The sequence below is a fragment of the Esox lucius genome, chromosome 21, assembly GCF_011004845.1.
Source record: "Esox lucius isolate fEsoLuc1 chromosome 21, fEsoLuc1.pri, whole genome shotgun sequence".
Lineage (NCBI taxonomy): Eukaryota > Metazoa > Chordata > Actinopteri > Esociformes > Esocidae > Esox > Esox lucius.
The window spans coordinates 18,988,647-19,004,668 of record NC_047589.1 but is presented as its reverse complement, the minus strand read 5'-3'; the positions used below and the strand labels follow the sequence as shown (position 1 = coordinate 19,004,668).

The window sequence follows — 16,022 nt, the reverse complement described above, 5'->3', positions numbered from 1 at the left end:
GTTACAGACAGTAGTTACGTTATAGTAAGCCTTAACTTAAACTGTATATGGTTATGTTGCGACTGTTTCTGGCATGGAAAAGTTCATCAGTCTCGCTAGAAATTCCTCAATTCTTATGATTATTCCTAAGAAGTTAGTAGATACTAGGAAGCCTATTACTGGCTAATAAGATGTTAAAACTGCCAGTGGCAAATGCCATACAGTTCATAGACGCTATGGTGGAGGTAAACTTAATAAGAAACATTAGTCAGTTTAACACAATGCTCAATGGTGTCTAGCGGCTGCTGAAACGTGTAATGCCGTGGCGTAGTGGTTAAAGACAGTGCCTCTCATGTGGAAGACCCATAGACTGTATGGAAGACCTAAGTTGAGAGCAACTATTGAGAGCAACAAATGTATTAATTATTTCTGGTAGATTCCATGTTTCTCTTGTCTTTTCACATGATGAAAAAGTTAGTTATCGTCACCTTTATAGATATTTCATTCACAAATGAAAGAAAAAAGTTCATTGTTATGCCATGAAAGAAAAAAATATTTTCTTATGCGATGAAATGAAATAGCTTTGGCAGACTCGCTAGCAATTGCTCAGTTCTTATGACTATTCCAGTAATTAAGTAGAAACCGGTAAAGCTTATTACTGGCTAATACACTGTTAAAACGGCCAGTGGCTAACGCCGTACATAGACGCTATTTGTGGTGGAGGTAAACTTAGTAAGAAACGTTAGTCAGTTTAACTGTATCAATGTCATTTATGAATGGCCAGTGGCAAAAGAGGATTTGTTCAAGATAGAGACAAGAGGCTGTACTGACATCCAGCAAATGTACAGCTCTGTGGTGTAGTGGTTAACGACACAGCCCTTTGCGTGGGCGGCCTGGGTTCTCAAGAGGGAACACTTTCTATTGCAGGCCGGCTGAACTAGGCTTGCTTTTTTCTTGTTGATTATTTCCATCAAAGCAGTGTTTAACAAGCAATAGCATTTAAAATTGTTGGACAATGACTAAGGCCTAAAAAAAAAGGTCAGAGAGGTTAGCGTCCCCGAGTTCACACAAACTTTTGGAATTTTGGAAAAACAAGTGAAAAACAATATCCAGTAAAGCTCCCCAATTGTCAGACTATCTCTGGTGTTCATTAGTGAGAGTATGGAGTAATTTGTATTAAAAGCATCTTGTTGTTCTTTGCTTGAGAACTCCCTATAGGCCTTTCTGTAATTCTCCCACACACAGACACACAGAAACGTATGGACAGAACACCAGCAACACCGCCAAAATAGTGACTAAGACTAACAGGATAAACTAAAGCAGCCATTTGTTTTGGGTTGTGTCTGACTACACGCTAGGTTTGTTTTGACTGTTCTTTATAGGTATAGCTCAGCCTTGTTTGGGGTGGTTTACTGATCCATTATACTGTATGCTGTTATATTTTTCTTTTTGCAGTTCAACCACAGTACTTTTGTCATGTCCCTTTGCCAGAACAGAAGATTCTAGGGCCATGAAAGCTGCCCCATTTGACTTCTTTTTAACCCTTATCTAGCTAACAACCTCTGACTATTGAGTGTCTTTATTCATAAATAAATTGAAAACAATTCTCCTAAACAGAGACCTAAAACATGACTTAAGACAGTGAATGCTGCGTGGAGGTGCGTCGATGTGTGTGTGCGCGCTAACAGACACGCACACACATGCGCACACAAACACACACATGTTATTCACTCTGCCTCTGGGTCTGGTTTCATGTTTAATAACCTGAAATTATAGAAGAGCCTGAACAAAGCTCATGGCTGCATGGAGATGCATTTGTTCTTTTTTTCCCCCCTTGATGTTGGTCTCATTAAAGACAGTAATATTTGTCTTTGCCCGCCCTCTCTCACACACTGTTCCCCTTCTTTCCATTTCCTCTTCTCACCCCTCTCTCTCTTCCTCCCGCAGGTTGTGCTCGGCATTGGCGGGGCCCTTTGTGAGCCAGCTGGCAGTGCGCTTGCTCCAGTGCCTGCGGGTGTCCGATGCCCCGCGCTTCTACGGCCTCCCCAGTCTAGAGAGGACTCTGCTGGGTATGGTCAGCCTCACAGCCCAGCCCGGTTGGAGCTCCCACTGCCCCACCACAGAGCCCCGTTCTCTCTGCACCACGTACCTTAGTGGACTGCTGGAGGTGTGTTTACGGGGAGGAGGTTGATTCTGTCTCCGTCCACCTCCCTGTTTTGTCCCCAAAGCTCTCCCGTCTCCTTGCAGCGTAGGACAGACGGAGTCCGCAGACTGCAGAAATTTGTCAAAGTCAAAAGATACCCGCAGAGCGAATTACTCAAATGATCACTTCTAGAAATTATGGCGAAAATACCTGTGAAATAATTAACCACGGTCTGCTACTAAACATGAATTAATGCAGCTTGTTATTGATTGAATGATAAGCAGGCTTGTTCTGGGTGAGGTGTTAGGAAGGAGATATCCCAGCTTGCTCCATCTGGTTCTAGCCATTGCCGAGAACAGCAGAGCACAGTCTTGTTTGCTCAGCTAAACAAAATAGTGCTCATTGTAGCTTAGTTCAGCATAAGAAAACACAGCACAGCAAAACCTATTCTGGCATAGCCTGGGATAGTCTGGAGAAATGGCAGTGTTTGTACTAGTGTACATTACATGACCAGGTGCCCCCTAGCCTTGTACTGGGCCTGTCTCCCTCTCCAGACTTTGTCAGGGGTTCATAGCCAAACCGTTTTTTATGGGACCTCGGTTTGGACCGCATTGGCCTGAATGAATGCATAAAAGCACATTTTCAGAATAGGAAACACTAGGTCCTTAGGTTATGGCTATGCTGTCTTGTTGTAGGTCTTTCTATCAGATGCAGAAACATATAAACATTTTAGACTATTTCCTTAAAACAGGTTGCCTATAAACATTTTGTAATTGAAATGAATTACTGCATTTCAAACTGTCCTAGATCTTTGTAAGTGGCGTGGACAGTAAATAAGAATTGTTCTAGCCCCCCATGTTTTATCTAAAGTTTGGGTATAATAGAGAGGACTAAATGTTAATGGTAGCCTATGTTGCCAAGCTCATTGAGAATATACCTTATGCAGCTGGCAACATCGCAGCATCTCCCTTCTCCATTCAAACAGCCGTTGGCAGTTGATACTGACCTGGCCAAAGACATGACACATTTGTTAACCATCTTTGTTTTATAGCTGCGGAATAACAACGAATATCTAAGATTTGCCTTAGTTCATAAATTATTCAGGGAGGGCAGGGTCGAGCAGGAGTGAATGCGCTGTCAGGCTTACATTGCTCTCCCCCGACTAAAGTGCTTCGATAGAACTTTGTGAAATAACAATTATCCACATGAAAAACTTTATTTTATTTTTTTATCACAGAGAAAACAGAAAATTGGGCAACCGCAATCTATTGTGGTACATACCATGTACATTTTATTTCACGTCAGGTTGCGGCTTTTAAAGTTTATCTTTTCTAACAGCTTCTCCATAGACTGCTCACTGGCTTACTGCCCCCTCTCCCTGAGTGAGAGAGTGCCATTAATAGAGAGAAAGTTCAGCGGTTACGTCAGGCGACTTATGGATCTTAGATATTCGTCCTTATTCCCTTTCAAGATCACAAAGTGTCAGCTCCCGTTCTATATACTAAAGCCAAATCTGACGTTTTCAATGAGTGGGTAAATGCCCCCTGTGTTGGTCTTAGTGAACAGTGACAGCCCATCACATTACCCCCGGCTGGTAGACAGGATTGGGAAGTAGCATACGGTGCTGCTGACACACACTCTTCAGTCACAAGTGGGCACCTGGCCCGGTGTCATGGTGTCTTCGTATTCCTTACTGAGTGGGACGTGTGAGGCAAACCTAGCGACAAAGTATTACTGCCTGTTAGTGTCGTCTTTTAGAAGCACGATCGCTCTACTTTTAGTTAATGCAGCTTCTGGCCATCCGCCAATCTGCGTTTCCCAACGGGTTCATAGTTCTTAATTGAATCCAGCTGGTAGTTAGGACTTCACAACTGGTCAATTCCCACCTCCCAACTGGTTATGAAAGCAGCATCAGAGTAAAATCCCGAGGCCCTGGCTCACATTCTGTCACAGTAGACAATGCCTGCTGCGTTGTGAATGCTGATACATAATACGCTCCGCCGGCGGTGGTTTCTGTCCAGGTGGTCTCGTCATTCTATGTGGAGTGGGGCGGTAACTCACTGTCCTTCATGGGAAAAGGAGTCACCAAGAACGCTGTTGTCTGTCTGCTACACCTGTCCCATGAGATGATGGCCCAAAACAAGGACAAGGTCAGTAGGGAAATAGTTTCACCCCCGAGGTACAGATGATTCTGTGTGAAACTGATGAATGAAGTTTGTTTAGCATGCGCTTCTTGTTGCTGCTTCAGTCTGGATATCTGGACCTATGTGATTGTCTTCTCTTTTTTTTTGGGTGGGGTGTTCCAGGAGTTCATTTCCCAGTGGTCTTTGGGGCAGGAAGTGGGATCTGATGAGCATAGTGGATCTACGCTTGGTCTGGCCTGGCTAATACCGCTGTGGGTAGACAGAGACCCAGAGGTAATGCGCGGGCACACACACACACACACACACACGCACACAACAACCGTCGTCTTGGGGATGAACAGACCAGAAACAAAAATGGGAAGAAGCAAGTTTCTATTTAATGGAAAGAGTCATATTCTGTCTAAGATGGTGGGGAAACGCATTCAGACAAAAGTTCTCTGCTCCAAAGTTTCTTATTAAACCGGTGCTTATTCCTAGACTAGACTTCTGAGGGACACCATCATATATAACTCCTACGCTTCAGTTCACAGGCACTGACAACCAAAAGCAAATGGCAGTTTTCTTCTCCCCTTCTCCTTTTTCCTCTTTCTCTAGAAGTCATTTTGAAAAACTCACTTGGCAAGCAGGCTCCTTCTGTTGATCACAGCCAGTGTCAGTGACACTGTAAAGTGACAGTGCAAATAACCAGTGCGCTGGAACAGTGCCTCTGACTATGGGGACACTAGGGCTGTCAGGCAGGTATCCGTCATGTTTTAATCTGGCTGCTGTTGGATTCACACTCAAACCACCTGCTTCCACTCTCTTTTTCTCCTCTCTTCCCCTTCGACTCGCTCCCCTGCTCTCCTCGCCACCACTTTCTTTCCATTCAATTCCTAGGTGAGGTTTGCCAGCCTTGGTGTGGGCTCTGCCTTGACAACCGTGCCCAGTGGGTGCCAGGCTCTGAGTAGCAGTTGTCAGAATATAAGTGGAGGTCTGTGGGGAACTCTCCTTAACATCTTCTTAGACCAGCAGGAAAGCAGCATGGTCCGCCGAGAGGTATGTTACACCATGACCTGTCCTGGAACAACTAGTAGAGACAGTCTGGCTGTTGTGCTTTACCTGATTTTGATTTAATCATCCACTGAAGCCATGTTGGCACCTGCTGGGTAATATTCAACAATTTAATGTTAATTGACATCCATCGTCAATAAACGGTAAAAGAGGGAAAATGTCACTCAAAATTTTGTGGAACCATTTTTAGTTTTTTTGTGCTTGCAGTACCTGCTATGTACCGCTAGATGTCAGTGTTCTCGTCCTCTGTTTCTCTAGGCAGTATTCATCCTCCAGAATCTCCTGGTAATGCCCATGCCTTCCACCACAGGCCAGGCCAATGACTCCACCTGGCAGGTCAGTGGCTCTTCTGGTTGTTTTGTTGCCGTCTTATGGTAAACCTGGTTTTGACTTAAGTGAATGACGTGGAAAGTCCTTTCCATTGAGTCTTTTTCCTTGTTCACATTGAGACTGAACATGACCACTCTTCTCTCTACCCGCTGTCCCCCTAGAGTCCATGTGTTCATGATGACTCCTCCGGTGTGTCTCTGGTTGGTCTTCCTGCCCTGCAGGCTCTTCTCTATCACTGTCAGTTCTTCCAGCACGCGGCCCAAATGGCCACGTCCTGCTACCGGGGCAGGTACGCCTTCGACCTGACGCCGTCCGCCAGAGACCCGGGCCTGCTGGACGACACCACTGAAGGTACCGGGCCTGCGTCTATCCACACCTCTGTCCTGGCTCTGTGTTCCTCTGTCTGCTTTCAGTCAGGGGATCGTGTGTGTCTGTTGTCCCAGTAGTACGTCTGAAATCTTATGGAAAGGTGGTGAGTATACATATGAAGTTCAGTGTTCATCTGGAAATGGGCCTGTAAGCTTTTTCTGAAGGTATTGTCTGTGTGTGTGTGTCTGTGTCTGTGTGTCTGTGTGTCTGTGTGTCTGTGTGTCTGTGTGTCTGTGTGTCTGTGTGTCTGTGTGTCTGTGTGTCTGTGTAGATGCGGATGACTCCCTGGGGCTGTGGAGGTCTTCTAACCCAGCCCCACAGAGCAGGGGCTCTGGATCCCTGTCCACATCCAGCACCCTGGTGAGTAAAACCTACAGCAGGGCCGGTACCTCCGGAGACCTCCCTGTTTGTATGGGCCCGAAGAAGCTCTGGTTCTGATTGGATAAGAGTATTGTGTAAAGATGTTTGGTCTTCCCCAGGTCTTACCTGGGGGTTCTGGGCATCAGTCCCCCATGCCCACCTCCTTCAGCGCCACTGGACCTGATTCCCCCGCTGACCGACTGATGGCTCAAGGTCCTGCGCATACGTTTTCTGGCTACGTCTTTTTCTGGCCACTGATGTTTCTGTCCTCTTTTTTCATTCTACTGTCAAACCTCAGGCTTTAAAACCTTCCACTAGAACCTAATTGCTGTGGTACCAGCGTTCTATGCACTGCTCTTACCCTGTTTGGCTTGATCAGGCTGTTGTGATGGAACGATGTCTGCTGAAGTATCTGCTGTAGATGTGAGCCAGTATTATATAGTGCAGATCTCCCTAACCCATGAAGTGTGAATTATTAGCGAGCCGGTTTTGTGCACAGTTGTTCTCCAAGTCAACCTTGATGTTACTATATGGTAGCTAACTGCCTGTGCACAGAAACATGTTTGGTGTGATACTTGGCCCTTCTAATGTTTTGTAATTTCCCTGCATTGTACTGTAGGTCCGACTCCCATCTGCTCCTCTCTTCTACTGTACAGGTCAGAGTGGTACAGACACCAGTGGCTCTGTCCTGTCCCTGGACTCCAGACTAGGCAACGTCGCTCCAAACCCCTCCTGTGTTATCGTGACCCCTGACCTTTTATCGGCCGTTTGTGGCCTCCTGTCTAACCTCTTAGCCGTGCTGCCAGAGTTCACCCTATCGGCTCTCGGACACAGCCAGCTTCTCCAATCGTTAGCAAGGTCAGAGGTCAAACATTGCTCCTTTTGCAGTGCTCTACTGGTCGTTGTGCACGACAGTGTCCTGTCTGAAAGCATGGTTTGACATCTGGTTTGTGTTAACTGTGTGCTGTAGTGTCGTGGATGCGGTAGCCATAGAGCGATGTCTGGGGGAGCTGAAGACCCCTACCACTTTACCTGAGCACCAGGAGGATATTAAAAGCCAGGTAACTTGGGTACCATCATGCAGTACCAACAGATGCTTTAACTTATTCATGTGTTATATGGTCAGCGTATGTGATGGCGCTCTTGCTAACCTGAAGACCTCTGTTAGCTTTGCACCCTGCTCGGTAATGTAGGACCGTGCTGATGAGCGATGCTGGCCATTTTGTGCAGCCCAGTCACTGGTCAGCTAGCTGCACAGTCAAGGACAGAACTTAGACAGTGGCGGTCAGCTTGGTGCTATGCAAGAGCCTTAGTCCGGGACGCCACCTTGGAGGGCACAAGTGGTGATTTATTTAGCAAGTTTTTGGTATGCACTTGTTTTAATGGTCTACAGTTTTCCGCACGCTGCATTCTGTGTCCTTAAAACGTCTATTATAATGTTTTGTTCTAAAATGGAAAAATAATATAATAGTTGGGGGAGGAAATTAAATGCTCTAAACCACTTCAAACCAACGCCTCTTTCATCGTAATTTTATATGTTCCACTTGATATGCGTTAACGTTTTTTTTAATTTAGGTCTTCATTGTTGTGATTTTTCTTTTGTTGTCTATATCACCAACCTGTGGTTGGTTTGGTGGCAGATTGGAGAATGAAAAGATGGGGGCGATTTCTGCTTTCACTTTTTTTTTCCACCTACCCACTGACAGATGTAAACTTTGCTGTACCTAAAGATAGCATCCCATCACATTGGTTTAACGCAGTGAGCGCACACTGCCTGGTGACGTTACTAATGGGTGGATCTGTGTCTGCACGTCTGTGTGTGCAGGAAGTCAACAGAACAAATGCAACGGCAGGGTGTCTGTTGGCCTTGACGGGGTCTCTCCAAACCGTGCCCTGATCTTCCCTATTTTCACTGAGATATTCAACCTGTCACTAGACTCTTCCTGCACAGTTTATATCCACCGTCCCACAAAAAACCTGACATATGTAGCACTCAACCCGGGTATCTCATTATTTGAAATGTTCTTTTTTATTTTCTGTAATTTGACTGTATCATTTGTAAATGGTGTGTGTGTGTGTTTAAGGTCTAACTATACTCATGGGGACCAAAAGTCAATTTCAGACTCAGGGTTTTGGTTTAGGGTCAAACTTACAATTCATTTTAGAGTTAGAATTGGGGTTTCTTTAAGTTCCAGGCGTTGTTGGTTAAGTTTAGGGTTATGGTTAGGCATTATAGGTAAAGTTTAGGCATAAATGTTACTTTATTAAGGTTAGGGTTAGGTTTAGATTAGGGTTAGGTTAAGGTTAGGTTTAGGGCAAGGGAGCATGCAATTTCTCTTTTCTGGTCCCCATGAGGGTAGCCATACAAACGTGTGTATGTGTGTGTATGTGTGTGTATGTGTGTGTGTATGTGTGTGTGTGTGTGTGTGTGTATGTGTGTTCTTGTTTATATGGTATAGGGGGACATTTGACCTGAAATCTCACCAGCACTATGAGGACATTTTGGTTTATGAGGACATTTTCAATGTCCCCATAAGTCGGGCACTGTAGAAGTACTTATTTCATTGTTATTAACTATGTCCTGCTTTTTTAACTCATGTCCTAATATACCATAAAGACCTGGTTTTGTTGTGTATCACACACAGCCCATACTCCCCCTATGTCTGGTTGTTGGTAGTGCAGCTTGATACGATTTTTTTTCATTGGCTCATGGGTTGTATGCATGTCTGATCACCGATTGGCTACTGCTTCTGTCAATAACGGGGACGATCGTTGATTCGCGGTTGCGGCTGTGAGTCACCGCATTCTGGCGGCAAACTATCAACTTTCTATGTCGCGAGCCTATAGCTAGTGAAACCCCGCCAAGTTATGCTGAAGTTTATTTTACCTCAGAAGACATCACCTGAAAGAAACCGCGACGCGAAGAGGACTTTTCTAATGGTTATCTTCACTACTAAATAGGTAAGTAATTTTTCTATTCACACAATTGATCAAATGTATTATTTAGTTTACAATTTTATAGCTAAAATATATAAAATGTGCAGTTTAAACACAAACGTGAACAGGGTAGAGTAATGACTGCTATAGTACTTGTAGCTTGGTAATTATGTACTGTACTTCTCCTGTTCTGTTGTTCAAGCAGGCTAATGGGTTAATACTACTGAGATTAAACTTGCGTTGATGTTATTGTTGGAGTGTCTCGCAGTTTTATAGTCAGTCCTGAGTGTTTTTGTAGTCTGGCTAATTTTTTTTTTTTTTGCATGTGCTTAAAACATTTGTTAATATCGTATTTCTGTCCGAAACGTGAGTTAATTGTTGTCGTCTGCTTGTTAGCGGTAAGTTAAGTAATTGTTTCAAGCTAACGTTAGCGAATGTAATGATGGACATTCAATGGGCTCTGAAGTGCCAGCAGTTTCTTCTCTCAAAATGATTTCGCTTTTAGTGTTGTTTAGAAACTGTATAAAAAGCCAATACATGGCTTTGTGTTTGGCCGTGTTTGAGGAATGACAAGTGTTCCTCTTGTCATGATCTGATAATTTGACTGATGTATCCCTCATTCACCCAAATAGGTGAGTAATAGTAATATAATATGAATATAGTGTATTGTCAAAACACTTGGCCGATGTATTTTGTAATTTTATTTAGGCATAGTGGCTGGGTAAGTTTGACTCTGTGTTAAATAGTGAAGGCCTTTTTAACACATGTTAAAAAGGCATTCAGGCGTTGTTGCTCAACTGCGGGGGTCCTGTGCGGTCTAATAGTAAGAACAAGGGGAACGAGTGGCAAGTACATTGATAGGTCTACCTGTTGTGGCTGAGTAGCCCCATACTAAAGCCACAATTGATATTGAGTTGGAGAACTGTCTTTCATCACTCATAGTTCACTATTACAGTTGGGTTCAAATAACCCTGTATGTTGGGTTGTGATGTAAACGCAGCACATTTGGTCAGATGATTGACTTGGTATTTCATAAGTGAAGAAATATTTAGACTTTGTATTTCACAAGTGAAGAAATATTTATACGGTTAGTAACTGAATGTGGCTGCATATACATGGGGTTGGAATGACAACAACCAGGACAGTTGCTCTGGAGCTGATTTAGAGACCCTTGTTAAGGTATGTTATGCAATACATAAGGTCTTTCACTTGTTTTGTGTTTTCACAAGCTTGTGCAGTTTTTGTTTGAAAGAAATGCTAATAGTTTCATGAATTTGTGAACATCGGGTGCTCTCAATGTCAGTACATCATGAGGGTTTATCTTTTTGCTCGCTTTAAATCTTGCAATTTTTGTTTTATACTATTGTCTGAAATTTAGAAAAATAAAAGGTGTAACATTTTTGTGATGCCTGTCTCATGACACATTGCATTAAAATATGACTAGTTTATATACTAGACCAGTTTCACACTTCTAGTGATTACTAGTTTGGACTATGATTAGCTAAGTAATGTTTTCTATCTGGGCAGTAAGTTTGAGGTCCCAGGTCAACATATTGTTAAAATTGTTTTGAATTTGAAAGCTGGTGATCAGAAGTAGAGAAAAAGAGATGAACCTACCATGGGAGACATCAGATCTTGGCATTACTAAGGATGAAAATGTTACATTTAATGCTTCAATTAGACTAGAATTAAGTAATTTCCATTTAATCTCCACATTTCCCTTTCAAATGGTTATGTATATAGTAAAAATAATTTACTTTGTTTTGTTAAGAAAGGTATTATGATTTTGAGGCTAAAAACTATTATGCATCCAGTACAGTGTAGCGCATGAGTTTAACATGATATAAATAAGCTATAAATCTATTATGAGATTTGCTGTTTAAAGAGGATATTTTGTATCCTTTTTTGCTTGTATGATACTGCTAGGAATGTGAACTTAAGACAGATTTACATAGTTGAATATGTCTGAATGCCTATAAATACGTCTATAAGTCTGAATGTCGGGGTTCTAATATATTTAATGCAGTGTAAGTTTATGGACCTTAAGTTAACTATTGCAATCCCAAAGTATTTGTGTTTATGCAGGCATTTCAGCAAAAGGAAATAAAATAATACATTTGATACGTACATTAATATATTGTAGTAATAGCAACTATTAAATTAAATGTGGGATAACTTAAGGAAGACTTACATTATCATAACCCTTGACAAACATTAGGTGATCTATCCATGACACTGCAATATTGGTGAATAGGTCTTTAATATCAGCGCTCGACAACAGAAAGCATTGTTGTGGTAATGATCATTTGCCTATGGGTGTTATTTTGAGGCACTGTTCAGGCATTAAGTGACTTTGAAAGTCATATCAGTAGCTTCCCTAGGCCTGTTAAATGCATTATCCACCCCTCATAACGCAGCAAGTACAATAACATATACGCGAGCAGATTGGTGCTTTGCATTATGCAATTATGCAGCTAACCAGCATCATACAGTGACTATGGTTAAAATATTTAGCGTCTACGTATTCATCTTTTTGGAGGTTAATCCCGTTGATTGATAACATGAATACGTTTATTCAATATGAAATTAGGGCTCTCACGATTCAAGTAACTCTGATAAACCCAACTTGCATTTTGCGGCAGCACGTCATCAATTCTGCAAGATTAGAATAGGAGGCATGCATACACTGAGGCACAGAATTCTGACAGGATCTTTTTACTTGAGCCATACGAGTTTGCAACATCTTCCGGTCAGAATGGAGAGTGCTGTAACGTTAGCAATTCTGGCTGACTGTCTAGTATGGTGTGTTTTTTATTTTTTTTTATTTGTTAGCCATGTGAGGTTGGGTATTTTGTAAATGTAGTTTAAACGGTGGCAGCCTAAGCATTGTATGTGATGTTGATTGGTCATATCTCTAATATTCTCTTGTTTATATGTTTTGAATGTATATGTTTTTGAATCCATAATTAATGGTAGCATTTGCTTTTCATTGATTAGGAACATATAAACAACAATGAGCCTCAAAGAAAGGAGAGGAGGAAGGGGCAGAAATCCTGAACAAGATGCACTATATTATATTTCCAATTCACTGGACAAAGTTGGTTTTCTAAAGAAGTTCATTAACCCCTTCAAAGGTGAGTTTTACAGTCTTTCATTTTGACTTATGACCATGCTTACTACATCTGAACAAAACACTGAAATGTATAGGGGGCAGAGGTCTCGGTAACACAGGATTCTGCATTAAAATGCAGGGATAAAATTGTGTTCTAAAAACCTGTTTATTGACATTTACATTTCAACAAGAACAGTTTATATTTGGGTAATCTCAAAATAGTTATCTGAAATGTCAAACACGCTCTATTTTTGGCACAGTGAGGTAGGGCTGGGCAATATGGCATTAAAAACATGGCTCTGCTGTGTTTTCTCCTAGACATTTCAGCTTCACTAAAACAGCACTGAAAGTTGATTGGTATTAGCACCCTTTAGCAGGGTGGGATACTGATGAACTGTAAATGGAGATTTCATAGCTGTGTGCTCAATTAAATTCACCTGTAATCAATGGTTGTGGCTGAACTAGCCAAATTCACAAAATCCAGTCCACATGCACTATATAGCCAAAAGTATGTGGACACCTGACCATCACACCTATGTGAGCTTGTTGGACATCCTGTTCCAAAACCATGGGCATTAATATGGAAACACAGCCTTTTTCACAGTATATGCTGGTCATTATGTCCTTGTCCTCGTTCTAATACAAACTGGTGAAGAAATAGGAGCACCGTGCTAACACACATTTTGTTCCAGATCATAACACACCTATGCTAGTCATAGACATCAACAGTAGAGCACAGTAGAATATAGTATATGAATGAATGTTAACTACTTTTTTCTCCTGTGTAGGTCATGGAGTATTCAGCAATAGCTACTTTGGAAAAGGAGACTTCCTGCTGGAATACAGAGGGGACTTTATTACATTTGATGAGAGCAAAAGAAGAAGAATACAATACAGTGATGCCCTTAATGTTTTCATGTTTGACCTAAGTTTCAATGGGAAACTGTGGTGGTAAGTCTGGTTCTGACTTTGTAACATTATGAAAGTCTTAACTTTCTGAAGCAAGAACTACATACCTATAATTTTTGGTACTATTAAAGTGGCATGGGCAATGATTGTCGAAAGCTATAGAGGTAGCCCCATGCCAAACATTGGGGGGGCGTTGCCAAAAAACTATATTATGTAATCAGATTCACCACCCTGGATTATGGAAATCTGCACTGAACTTGGATTGGAACCAAAGCTAGTGTTGTTAAAGAGGCATGTCTGTTCAAAAATGTTTGCACAGTGACATTTTAATTGCCCTGCATATACTGGTAGATTGTTTGGTAGTCATTCAAAGCTCCCATTAATTATTGTCAAAGTAATAATGTTTAATTTGGTTCTCCCCATGGGGGTTCAACCTCCGGAGATTGCAAGAAGGTTTTGCATGTGCATGATTTTAGCAGGGTAGTTATCCAGATGTCTGAATAGGGCGGGCACTGGAGGAGTGACATAATATCTGTAGTTGTATTGGCTGCAAACATAAATTACTTGCATCTAAAATATAGGTTTAAAATGCAGTCTTTTGGTATATTTAATTGTGAACATGACAGCATTTATCACTGGAAAGTGTATATTTGTACAGTGATAATGTAGGCTAATAGAATAGTTGGTTTAGCAAAAAGCCTAAGAAATATTTTTCTATTTGTCTAGTATTGATGCAGCAAACACTGAATCACTTGCCAGATTTGTCAACGATGACCATATCAATCCGAACAGCAAAATGAAAAGGCTAACAGTTGGAGGGAAGCCCCATCTCTGTTTATTTGCAACGTCCGACATAAAACCTGGAGAGGAAATTTCCTATGATTATGGTGACTCGGACTGGCCGTGGCGAAATAAGGTAAATTCTAATGTTCTTTGAAGCATAATCTAAGATACAGTGGCTTGCCAACACTAAGTATACAAAACTCTTGGACATATACATTTTGTGTAACAACCTGGAATGAAAATGTAATTGTAGTCTTTGCCATTAGATTTGCACAACATACAAATTATTCCTTTCAAAACAAGTTGAAAAAAAACAAACTGACAACTCTTTGTTGTATAAACAGACGAGTAAAAAATTTAAGGGAAACACTTCAAGAAATTAGTGGAGGAATATTACGAATTACGATGCATCCATTTAGGTGTACTGTGTGATACAATTACCCGGTGCCCTAACATCTAAATCATTAAATACTTTGGATATTGTCAATGTTCATGTAATCAACCAGGCATGAGGGGTGTGGTATATGCCCAATATACCAAAACTAAGAGCTGTTTTTAGGCACAATGCTTCATGGAATATGTTGGCAATACACCATAAACCTCTGCTGGGCCTTGTTGCTCTACTGAAATAGTTCCCAATGCAATTAGAGAATTAAAGTGATATCATAGCCAATATATATGGGACCGTATACCATGGCTATCAGCCAATAGGTATTCATGATTCCACCTACCTGCTTTGTGAGACTGTATACCATGGGTATGACGTCACATTGCTTTTTACTGCCCTCATTGTGTTTGGTAACCAATTTAATAGAGCATTAATGCATCTCTGGGGTTTGTGAAATATTTCCTGTGTCCTGGCACTCTGTGTTTGATCGTGCCTAAGAACCGCTTTTAGCCGAGGTATATTGGTCATATAACACCCCCCTCCCCCCGATTTATTGCCTCCACGTATCACGGCAGTCGGACAATCAGCATCCAATATACAAACCACCTGGCTTAGACAATTGAAATCTTTGAGTAAGATCTTAAATTGGAAAGGCAATTCAGTAACTTACCCTTGCCAGATGTGCTGACATCAAAATATTTGAGTGCTTCCTATTATTAATATTCTTCATGGTTTTAATGGTGACGTGGATTTGTTTCTCTGTGCTTCTATATGTGGATGCCATGCCTTAAAGGGAACTTTCAAACATAAATGTTCAGTATGAACGGTTTACATGTGTTGAGGAGTGTGTGTGTGTGTATATGATCTTATACTGGTGTACGAGGACAGCATGCCATATGGAGACTGTTTAATTCCACTTTGAACTGTTTTCAATTTTTATGGAGTGTGTGTGTGTTTATGATCTAATACTGGTGTAGGAGGACGTAATGTCTTATGGAGACGTTCTAGTGTTTGTGATTAGTTAAACCGTTTGAGTCTAGTTTGATATTATAATACTATTGGGCTAATGATTTTAAATGTCTTCTTTCTCTTCATAGCAAATCCATGTCCAAGAAATGTCCGTTACTACAGAGACCGAGAACACTGAAGAGGTGCTTTTTTTATTTCATTTCAATCATTAAATATACTGGAACTAGAGCTGTTTATATAATGTAAGACTTTGGATATTGTCAATGTTCATGTAATCAACCAGGCATGAGGGGTGTGGTATATGCCCAATATACCAAAACTAAGAGCTGTTTTTAGGCACAATGCTTCATGGAATATGTTGGCAATACACCATAAACCTTTGCTGGGCCTTGTTGCTCTACTGAAATAGTTCCCAATGCAATTAGAGAATTAAAGTGATATCATAGCCATGGTATACGGTCCCATATATATTGGCTATCAGCCAATAGGTATTCATGATTCCACCTACCTGGTTTGTGAGACTGTATACCATGGGTATGACGTCACATT

At 41.5% G+C, this 16,022-nt stretch overlaps 1 protein-coding gene and 1 long non-coding RNA gene across 5 annotated transcripts in view; both read left to right on the top strand.

Moving 5' to 3' along the window:
- rttn (rotatin) overlaps nucleotides 1–16,022 on the top strand; it is a 56,087-nt gene that overhangs the window by 27,142 nt on the left and 12,923 nt on the right. For all 3 annotated transcript variants that reach the window (XM_020041969.2, XM_010891206.4, XM_010891205.4), the window contains exons 28-37: nucleotides 1,927–2,146; nucleotides 4,144–4,272; nucleotides 4,429–4,539; nucleotides 5,143–5,301; nucleotides 5,575–5,652; nucleotides 5,808–5,997; nucleotides 6,287–6,375; nucleotides 6,495–6,588; nucleotides 7,032–7,233; nucleotides 7,346–7,436. In XM_020041969.2, coding sequence (XP_019897528.2) covers nucleotides 1,927–2,146; nucleotides 4,144–4,272; nucleotides 4,429–4,539; nucleotides 5,143–5,301; nucleotides 5,575–5,652; nucleotides 5,808–5,997; nucleotides 6,287–6,375; nucleotides 6,495–6,588; nucleotides 7,032–7,233; nucleotides 7,346–7,436 — 1,363 coding nt within the window. The remainder of the gene's footprint in view (nucleotides 1–1,926; nucleotides 2,147–4,143; nucleotides 4,273–4,428; nucleotides 4,540–5,142; nucleotides 5,302–5,574; nucleotides 5,653–5,807; nucleotides 5,998–6,286; nucleotides 6,376–6,494; nucleotides 6,589–7,031; nucleotides 7,234–7,345; nucleotides 7,437–16,022) is intronic.
- On the top strand, nucleotides 8,804–15,655 carry LOC117593611. Of its 2 annotated transcripts, XR_004575066.1 has the most exons (5): nucleotides 8,804–10,491; nucleotides 12,310–12,446; nucleotides 13,213–13,375; nucleotides 14,060–14,249; nucleotides 15,602–15,655. It is a non-coding gene; the product is annotated as an uncharacterized LOC117593611 (long non-coding RNA). The 2 variants fall into 2 exon arrangements; XR_004575065.1 differs by having other exon boundaries at nucleotides 8,804–12,446.